The 10,672-nt window shown below is 49.7% G+C and overlaps 1 protein-coding gene across 3 annotated transcripts in view; it reads right to left on the reverse strand.

Moving 5' to 3' along the window:
- The window catches only part of MSN (moesin), a 75,866-nt gene extending 70,386 nt beyond the window's left edge, over window positions 1–5,480 (reverse strand). For 2 of the 3 annotated variants that reach the window (XR_014784885.1, XM_084814260.1), the window contains exon 1: window positions 5,355–5,473. Coding sequence is in view for 1 of the 3 variants with exons in the window: in XM_084814260.1 (XP_084670386.1) it covers window positions 5,355–5,366 (12 nt within the window). In the remaining 2 variants the exon portion in view is untranslated. Of the gene's footprint in view, window positions 1–5,354 lie in introns of all 3 variants that reach the window. The other variant, XR_014784884.1, reaches the window with a different exon arrangement.
- Between the last annotated feature and the right edge of the window lie 5,192 nt (window positions 5,481–10,672).

Here is a 10,672-nt window from a genome sequence, read left to right on the forward strand (position 1 = left end):
TGCACTTTTAGACATAAAAAAATCCTGGGGAATGCTGGGAATTGTAGGACTTTTTTCTGTCTAAATGTGCATAGGATTGCACTTTAAGCAACTTTATATATCTGCATGTATGAGGATCTGAATCCACCTCCAACTGATGAAGTCAGATGCATATTTAGTTACATAAAATTTAAATACTTATTGTTTATTTGATTTATACTCCACCTTTCTACCAAAAATGGCACTCAAGGTGGCTTACAAAAACAACTTAGATTGAAACAATAAAACACATTAAAATACAATAAAAACATAACATTTACAGAATAAGAGCATTCAAACCAAGAGACCCACTTACAGGCCAAAGGCCTTCTTGAATAAAGCGGTCTTGCTTGTCAGCAGGACAGCAGAGAGGGAGTGAACCTAGCCTCCCTTGGGAAGAAGTTCCATAGCCTGGGAGAGGCCATCAAAAAGGCAGATACTTCATATCTGCAAATAGTAATGGGCAGATCTGTCAAGTCCATTTCCAGGGACTTCCTCCTTTTCCCACCTCCAAATCCATTCTGTGCCAGTTCCATGTGGATGTGGGAGTTTTATTATGGCAAAAATACATATGTATATTTATGAAATGCGTGCATTTTTGTGCAGATTTTTCAAATTGTGCACAATTTTTGTAAGCAACCACCCATTGATTACTGTGTTTTTTCTCATTTTTGAATTGTACACATTATTTTGAACACTTTTTAAATGTGTGCATTTTCCTGATCTGCAGAACATCCCAAGTCTGGAAATGTACAGATTTCCAGACACAAATTGTATCCAGTCTGTGTCCTTTTTTCAATCAATTTCCAGGTGGTTTGGACTGGAGAAATTCACAAACAAAAATTCAAGGGAGTAGGTTTTTCACACATCCCTATCTGCACATATACAAAACGATTTGCAAAGTTGCCACTGCAGTTGGTGGTCAAAGCAGATGACCACAAGGACCAAGCAGACCAAGAAGAGCTGCAATAGGATGTGCCTCTGACATTAACAGGAAGAGACGCCTTGTTACAACATTGATCTTAGCTGCTGGATGTCTAGAGTAGCCATAACCAGCAATAACTCCTGCAGTATGTTCCTAGTTGCTGGCTACTGCAAGTCCTAAACATTACTCACTGCTAAGAAAGTACGCAGAAAAAAGGACCACTGTTGGAGAATGAATGGTTTTACTTAAGGTAGGGAAGGAATAGTTGTATATCAATCTCATTTAAAAGGTTATCCCATTCAAGTATCAAATAGCAGTCCCTTTAAAGAACCCATTGTACAATCAAGGCAACAACAAATGAATCAAATGGGTCTGCCAGCAGTCAGGTGGGACTAACAATGAACTCATTATTCTAAAGAGACATGCATTGCACACGCACCCCCACTACAACTACTAAAAAAAGAAAATAAAGAACTTACTCTTCTCTGCTGTAAATGTATCAAAACTATCTTATGATTGCTAACATCTCTATTTTGACTCCTGAAGTTTTCTAATTGGAAACTAAGTACCAAAGATTCCAAGCAACGTGGTTTCCCTTTCCCTCTCTCTCTCTCTCTCTCTCTCTGTTTAAAGAGGCCCTTCCCTCAGAAAACCTCCTTTTCAGAAGTCAGTCAAGTATGGACTTGACAAACTCACCCTTTTTAGCACATGGACTCTCCTTAGCCAAGAAATACTTCTCAGTCAAGCTGAGACAAGGCTCTGCAGCAACTCAGAGTGCTGAATTATGAATTACAAGAAAACAAGCTCTGAAACCACACAGAAGACTTAAGCCACAAAGCCTATTTTACTGGTTGTTACAAAAATACATGTCATGGCTCTCATGCAAGTTAATTTCATTTCAGTAGTCCCAGGGGAATTTCTGAAGTTCCATTCTGAAGGGCATACACATTATGCATGCAAGATATGTCTGTTAAGGTCTGACTCTTCTTCCTCAAATAGTAAGTTGGTTCCCCGTGGGTGGAACTCCAGCAGCATGACCTCAGGCATAAGCCCTCAGTCTCCTGGGTGGGGAGAGGGGACATTAAGGGGCAGGCTGCTTTCATCCCTTCAGCCTAGGGCCTCATGGAGAGGGTTATGTTGGCTGCAGCCCCAGACAGGAGCAGTGTGCCTAGTTGGCACTGTTGCACGACTGCCGGTATTGTTCTGCTCCAGTCTTGAGATTCCAGTTCCACCGCGCTAACGTTTGTGGATGGCAGGAAACCTAAACAGAAGTGCTCAAGTTCTAGTGCTCCTGTTTGGGGCTCAATGACGTCTTGAGATATAACAAAGTATTTTGTTATAGGTCCCCAGAAATCCATGCCTGTTACTTATGATGGCTGATTTCCGTGGACAATGTGTCTCTGCAAAAGGGACAGGCCACTGTGTCCGGAGTTTCCAGAGGCATCTGACTGGCTACTGTTGGAATCAAGATGCTGCGCTATGTAGGCCCTGGCCTGCTCCAGCAAGGCAACTCTTCATGTTTCAGAATGAAAGAGCGCTTAGTGGTAAGAGCATGCATTTTGTGTGCAGACCATCTCAAGTTCAATCCCAGACATCTCCAGTACAAAAAAATTTCTCAGGTGATGTGAAAGTCCTCTCCCCAAGATGCTGCCGGTACAATACTGGACTCTACAAATAGTCTGACCTGACACAGGGCAGCCTCTTATGGCTGTTATGTTTAATAAAAGAGAAGAAAACTCCAGCAAACCACTACTAAGAAGCAAGGCCACTGCAGAACCAACTGCTTGCTGGCAGTTAAAGACAGGGAAGTTGCACAACTGTATTAGTCAGCAACCTCCACTGAGAGCAGCCCGTTCATTGGCCATGTTCACATCCACCAGTAAGCCAGGATTCCCCTTTTCTTTAGAATAGCTGCCACAGGGAGGGGGATGGATTTGGAGTGGGGCTACACATGGGGGAGGGGGGTTAGTTATCCCCTGTGCTATTCTTCTGCAGAAAATCCCACACGAAGCTGCTATAACAGGAACACAGTAGTTTTCAACAGGAAAATTATATGGGAAAGGGTTCAAAAAACTCCCCACCACCACGCCACGGCCCAGATCTGGTGTGCACAGCCTGTTTACTTCTTCTTGGCTCCTCAGTAGTGACTAAGGGCACCATCCTATGCATGTTTAGACAGAGAAAAGGCCTACAACTCCTTGCAGGCTGTGGAACGCTGGAAGTTGTAGGCCTTGTCTCTGTCTAAACATGCATAGGATTGCACCCTAAATTAACTAGAAATAGAAAGTTTGTTGCAGGAGTGATATGTATCTCTCCAGATGTTGGTGATTGCAACTTCCATCAGCCCCAGCCAGCACAGCTGATGGTGAGGAGTTATGGGAGCTGCAGTACAAAAACATCTGAAGGACCACACGTTCCCCATCCCTGGCTTATTATGATGTCTGAATCCAGGATCCTGTTTTTATTGTGCCCATTAAATCATGAACTTTGACTCATGAACCCTGGCTTATTTGGGAGCAACAGACCAGGACCCTGGGTTTGAAGATCACAGCAAGCTTTCTATGTGTGGTTAATTTCTACCCTAGCCTATCATGCTGTGCAAATGTGGGGATTATCTCTTCACCACCAGCCCCAACCACACACACCAGGCGGGTGCCATAGGAACCTACTACCAAGTGAGACCACTGGTCCATCTAGCTCAGTATTGACTACGCTGAGGGACACGGGCTCCCTAGGGCTTTGGACTTCCTTCCTCCACCTTAGCTGGAGATGCTGGGACTGAGCCTGGGACCTTTTGCATGCAAAGCAGATGGTCTGCTACCGAAGCACAGCTCTTTCCAATGCTGCATACTAGCACGATTCCAGCCCCTCCCCACAGCACCTTCTCTACCCTGCCTCCACCCCCACCCCCACCCCGCTCATGTGAACGAATGCTTTGATGCATTTCCTGGACACACATAAAGGGAGAAATCCTCATCCTTTCAGTTTAACCTTGTCTCAAAATAAGAATTCCTAAGCTTTACCTGGGGAAGCCACCAACCTGGCTCCTTGACTGATTATCACATTTTTGTATTGCCCAATAACCAAAACCCTCTAGGCAGTTCACAAAGCAAAGCGAAGAACCATAAAATATAAGAACACAATAACGCACAGCAAAAAGACCCCAAAAAAAGTTTTAAAAAGAACAGAACCTAAGCAAAAAACAAAGCAATCCCCAGTAGCAGCGCAAGGTCCAAAAGGCCCTAGGGTGTTTTTAAAAAATATATGACAGGACCCCCCCGCCCCCCAGGCAGGCCCAATGCTGGACCCAGACGCCCTCCGGCCCCCGCGCTTCAGGGAACGCCCGCCCACGGGCCCGCTGACTGGCCCTGCCCATTCCTAAAGCCCAACGGGGAGCGTCGGGCTGGGATGCGGCAGGCTCAGGTCTCTCAAGGCGAGGAGCGAGAGCCGGACCCTCTCGCACGTGCACGAAGGCAGGAGCGGAATCCCACCAGTCACCGGCCACGCTCCGGCCTGACCGACAGAGGGGCTGGCGAGGCGGCCGGCCGGACGGCCTCCGTCCCTCCAGCCAAGGCACTGGCAGCCACGCATCTCTACGGGGCGAGTCCAAGCGCCGCGCTTCGCGCGCGCGGGCCAAGGCGAGGGTCGGGAGCGGCATCAATAGACGCCCCCCCCCCGCCCAGCAGCGGGCGGGGAGAGGCCTTCCCAAGGCCCGAAGTGGGGCGTGGGCGGAAGCTTCGGCCGCGTTGCCGGGGCTGGGGGAAGCTGTCTGGTGGTCTGGGCGGGGGCAACTCGCGGCCGTCGCTTTTCGGGGCGGGGTGCTGCGGCTGCGCCCCCCCCCCGAGCGCCCTTCGCTTCGCTTCGCTTTGCCTCCCTCTCTCCCTCCTTCGCCCAGCTGGCGCGGCTCCCTCTCGCCTCACAGACCCTCCTGCCCGCTATGAATGCAGCCCATTCACAGGGACAGAGGCGAGGCGAGGCGGGCGGGCGGAGCAGCAGCGCCGAGCGCCTCTCGCAAGGCTGGCCGGCGAGGGCGCCTCCGAAGCGGAGCGGGACCCGCCCCGGCCAGGGAGACGCGCGAGGGTCCGGGCAGCACCGCGCCGCCAGAGCGCGCCAAGCCTTGCCGCCTCCCCGCCCTCGGAGCCGGGCGCGCGGCGGCGGGGGAGCCCGAAAGCGGGCGAGCCGGACCCTGGCGGGACCGACGCACCGGCTCCGGTCGAAGAAAACACGGGGGGGGAGAAAACCACCCCTCCCCGGCCGAAAAGCGGCCGGGCGGGGCTCCTCGGCGCCCTCCTCCCCTTCCGACGGCGGCGGCGGGAAGCGTTCCCGACGCCGGGCGACCCAGCGCAGAGGCGGCGGGACACGGCGTGGCCCGGGAGAAGGGCTCCCCCGCACACGCTCCGGCCCCACGTACCGTTTTCGGCATCTTGCCGGCGGGCGGGCTGGGCTCGGCGGGCGTCCTCTGCGGCTCTCGCTGGGCAGCTGCTGCTCCTCCGGGCGCCACGAGTGACTAGTCAGCCTCCCCGGGCGCGCCAGGCGCGCCGCCTTTATTCGGGGCAGGCGCTGCCGAGCCCCCGCCCCCCGCCCCCCCTCGGGCTGGGCCTCGCCGGCGCCGCTCCCTGCGCTGCCTCGGGGCTCCCGACTCGGCCCCCTCCGAAGGGCGCCCCTGGCTCCTGCGCCCCCCGGGCGGCTTATCTCCCCGCCCTCGCCCGCTCTGGCCTCCGCGTCTCGCCGGACCTCGCTCTCCATCGCGTCCCCCGGGAAAGACGAACGGGGGCGGCTGCGACCGTGAGGCCGAGGCGGAGGCGAAAGACGCTTGTCCTCCCTCTTTCACCGTGCTCGCTGGGATTTGGGGCCCCCGCGTGGGACCGGCGGACGGAAAAGCAAAGGACTGATCTGTGGAACGCACCGCCACAGGGGGCGTGGATGGCCTGAAAGGGGCATCGGACACATTCCTGGACGTCAATTCTTGGCTGAATAGGTCAAATCAACCTGGGGGCCGCGTTAGGTCGATGGATGCTCCTCCATGTTTAGAAAGAGTTCACCCGTTGAGGCAGATCGCCCGATGCTCTGGACTTCAACTCCCAGCGTTCCTGGCTATTGGCCGTGTTGGCAGGGACTTCTGGGAGTTGAAGTCCAAAACACCGGGAGACCCACCTTCTGCCGAGCCCCTCTGCGGGCAATAGGGACTAGACCTTCGAGGGTGGGGAGGGGCTTCCACCCTAGGCACTTTGCGTGGATGGGGTAGCCTCACTGCCCGCCCGCTTTTTACCGGGCGTCTACATCAGCCTTCTCCATCCTGATGCCTTCCAGATGTGCAACTCCCATAATTCCCAGGCTGGCTGGGAATTACGGGATTTGCAGCCCAACACATCTGGAGGGTGCCAGGTTGGGGAAGGCTGATCCACATTGTCTTGTTCTCAAATCATTTGTGTCCTCCTATGCTTTCCCTGTGCTGCTTCCATCTTTTTCCAAACCACAGAAAATCCAACCTTTTTGTGAAGGATGGAGCAGTATTTATTACAGTTATCTCCCACTTTTTCTCCAAAGAACTTAAGGAGGCAAAGATGGATCTCTCCCTGCCTCCCCCACCTCCAACTTTACATTCACGACAGCACTGTGAGGTAGGTTAGGCTGAGAGAGCAAGTCTGGCCCAAGTTGACCCAGTGACCTTCATGGCCGAGTAGGAATTTGAACCTGGATCCTCCCAGTCCTAATCCAATTTTGCACTATCCAATATTATGCACTACAGGATATTGGATCGGGACTGCAGCTTTTCCATATTTTGGGGAGGTGTGGCTTCGACATGTGCCATAACATGTCAAGTGAGTGTGTCCATCACAGCCTTCCTCAACCTGTCACCCTCCAGATGTTTTGGACTACAGTTCCCATTATCCTTAGCCATACTGGCTGGGGCTGATGGTTGTAGTCCAACACATCTGGAGGGGACCAGGTTGGAGAAGCCTGGCATGTTGCCACATATCTTCAGTGCACTTTCACTGTTCTGGACGGTGCCATTTTATCGGCATGTTTATTTTGTTTTCATCAATTCCTTCAATATCACTTAAATGACTTTTCTGCTTTATAAATATTGAAATATTTGTGCAGTAGCCCTTAAATGAAAAAGATGTTTAGTACACATTTTTAAATGGTTGTGTTTTTTAAAGAAGTTGCCATTCCAGTCAGCACTATTTCAGAAGTGGGTTTTTTTTAGATCTTTTGGGGTCCAATCCTATGCATGTTTAGACAGAAAAAGTCCTACAACTCCCAGCATTCCCCAGGAAGCCATGCACATCTGGAGGACTTTTTTCTGTCTAAACATGCATAGAATTGTGGCTTTAGTACTTTTTTTTTTAACTGTTACCTATTTTTTCTTTTAAAAATTTAAATATTTGCACAATAGCATCTATCCTGAAAAAGCACACATTTAAAAATTAATTGAAAAAAGTGGTGAATTTCAGGGGGTATTTATGTTGCTGCTTCAGTTTCTGAATAATGCTGACTGGAAAGGAGGCAAATTTTAAGCCCAAACACTAGAGACTTCTTTTTACTTACTGTAATGTTGATGATTTCTGTTTTAAACTCAGTTTGTCCTCCCCCTATTTTCCCAAGTGGCAAAAGCCAAGGTGTGTATGGTACCTTAGGGTACAGCAGGGTATATTTGTAATTACTGTTTGAATAAAACTAAGGGGGCAATCCTATGTCCACTTTCCTGGGAATCAGTCTCATTGAACTCTATAGGACTTACATTTGAGTAGACATGTATATAATTGTTCTGTACATCGTTGGTACTTTAAAATTTAATAAGTAGAACAAACAGTACAGTTTTAAGTGCCAAGTGCCATAATGCGTTGTACGTTCTTAAAGTAGTAAAGCAAATTTAGCGCTGATAAGAAAATAAATACTGCATATGTTTTAGTTTTCCCAATATTTCCATTTATTGGGGGGGGGAGACTATTTTTCCAGGGCTTCAATATTTCCAGAAATTGTACATCTTTAGCTGGGGCACAGAAACACATGGATAGTGCCGGGGAGGGGTGTGGTTGCTCTCCATAGCTTTCTGGAAGCGTCCTCACCCAGGCTTTTGAGTGCATCCTGTTAAAAGCTGAACAGTTTTCTCCTGTGTCCACTGATCCTTCAGCAAGGATGCCATGAAGTGGTTTGCATATAATTACATAATAATGTGAATCTGCAACTATTACAGTGAAATGTCACGACAGGGCAGTGTGCATTTGTGAATTTTGGGGAGTGCACTTTTGTGTGTAACCTAGGGTTGCAATCCTGCTGCACACTTATTTGCAAGCAAGAGCTGCTCTCTATTCACTACATGGGCTGGTGGTGTCTTAGTGGCAATTTTCACCACAGATCTGTATCATTTAGTAAAGCACGCTATGTGAATTGGGGCCATCAGAGACTGATGCTCCCAGACAAGGATTTTATTGTGCCTCGTTCCTGGAATGTTGCAAGGGGTCCAGGTAACAGGAGGTCCATTTGTAACCCTCCTGTGTTCTTTCTCTCCATAATGGACTTTTTTTGTGGTAAGAAAGAATGAAGAGCTGCACCATGTATTTTGATTGGTAGGGGCCACCCATCTGGAAGTGTCCCTGAGTTTCTCCACCCTACCAGGGAATGCCATCAGCAGGGATCACATACAGACATTGACCTGGTTCACATGAGATGACAGCCCACCATGGGTTAATTAACCTTTGGGGTGCTGGGGCGTGTGCCATCCACCATTACGAATATGCAAGCTCGGCTGGGAGTTGCTGTGGCTTGTGTTGTCCAAACCCGGGCTGCGGGTGTTATTAGAGGGTTAAACAAACTTGTGGTCTGTTTGGTGGCCAGCACAAGTCCCAGCTTCTCACAGGTAAATTAACCCATGATGTGCTGCCGTGTCGTGTGAACTGGCCCATACTCTGCACTATGCAGCTTATGCAGTGAGTTGTGATACAACCTGGGGAATAATATGGCTGGGACAAATATAGTTTAGTTAGTTATTAAAATACTTCTACCCCCACCTTTCCATCCCTAATGGGATCCTCAAAGCAGCTAACAACCACACTAGAAAACAGCAATCATATCAGCAAAGGAAAATGCTGAAGTCAAAACCATTTCAAACGTCTTTAGAGAATGCCTCGATAAACTGCCCTTCTGAACAGGACTTGCTTAACGTCCCCTTAAAGCAGCAAGAGAGAAATCCTATTCAGGTTTTATTCTATGCGATCTTAATTGCATGCAGACGGAGTGGAGCTGCACATGTGTAGGCCCCACACCATGTCCCTGCTAGCCCCAGCTTCACAGGCACTGGGGGCTTCTTTGCAAAGGCAAAGCCTGCTGGACATGCACAGGTGTTTCTTGTGACTGGAAACCTGATTGCAAAGAGTTTCCAAATCATGTGGAGAGCCAGTGTGCATTCAGCAGGCCTCCCCTTTACAGACAAGCCCCCATCATGAGGCAGGGTGGGGATCGGATAGAAGGAATAATGCCCAAATAGGGCTAGAAAAATCAGCTAAAGCTTCTGGGATAGAGAATCCTACCATTTGAGTTCCACCACTAAGAAGGCACTGCTCAGCATAAAAAAGTAAAAGGTAAAGGTGTCCCCAACCAGTCGTGTCCGACTCTAGGGTGTGGTGCTCATCCCCATTAATAAGCTGAAGAGCCAGCGCTGTCCGAAGACGCTTCCGTGGTCACGTGGCCGGCATGACTGAACACCGAGGTGCACGGAACGCTGTTACCTTTCCCGCCGAAGCGGTACCTATTTATCTACTTGCAATTTCTTGCTTTTGAACTGCTAGGTTGGCAGGAGCTGGGACTGAAGACGGGAGCTCACTCTGTCACGCAGCAGTCGGGTCTCGAACTGCTGACCTGCCGACCTTCCGGTCTGGAGTTCAGCGTCTTAACTTCTAAGCCACTGCTCAGCATACCCACCTATTATTCCTTAGGCAGGAGCAAGGCCTCTGTTAACCATTGATACATGCTGGCAGGTTCATAGACAAGCTTTTAGGTCCCTACTGAATTAAGCAGAACTTTCCCCAAAGCAGTAGAAAAACTTCATGAATGATACACTGATGAATGAAACCTTATTTTCTCACTTCAGATGCAACCTTTTCCCATGTGGACTCTTGTACTGCTGCCCCATAGTGTAGGTTGGCTCTGCAGTTTCAGACTTGAGAGTTATTCCCCCAAACACAAAGTTCAGCAATGAATAGCAATAGTGAAAGTCACTGTGCATATATTTAGGGAGCAATCCTATGGGGAAAGGTGGCCGCCTCCGAACTCGGAGGCAACCACCTATTCAATGCAGGGCAGGAGACACGCAGAGGGGATTGTCCCTAGGATACATAGGATGTTTCGTACCTGCATTTCTATGTCCCTAGGATACATAGGATGTTTCGTACCTGCATTTCTGCCTTCCTCACCCTGGAATGCCCTGTTTTCACCGCTCCACGCTTCTCTTCCAAGTGCAGAGCACAGAGGCGTTCCGAGCTGCCTGTGAGGCAGTGCGGGAAGGGGGGAAGGCCAGTTCTCCAGGAACCGACCTTGGAGCATGGGCTCAGAGGTCAGTTCCTGGAAACCAACATATCCTATAGCCATCCAGCTGCTGATTAGCAGCCATAGGATTGCTCCCTTAAAGTAACATTTCCAAATAAGCAATTCCACCCCCACCCCGCATTGAACCATATACATTATATGTATGTATGATCCCATTTAACATTTATGGACCGCCTCTGT

The sequence above is a fragment of the Heloderma suspectum genome, chromosome 9, assembly GCF_057233095.1.
Source record: "Heloderma suspectum isolate Gila_16-S chromosome 9, 16-S_ref, whole genome shotgun sequence".
NCBI lineage: Eukaryota > Metazoa > Chordata > Lepidosauria > Squamata > Helodermatidae > Heloderma > Heloderma suspectum.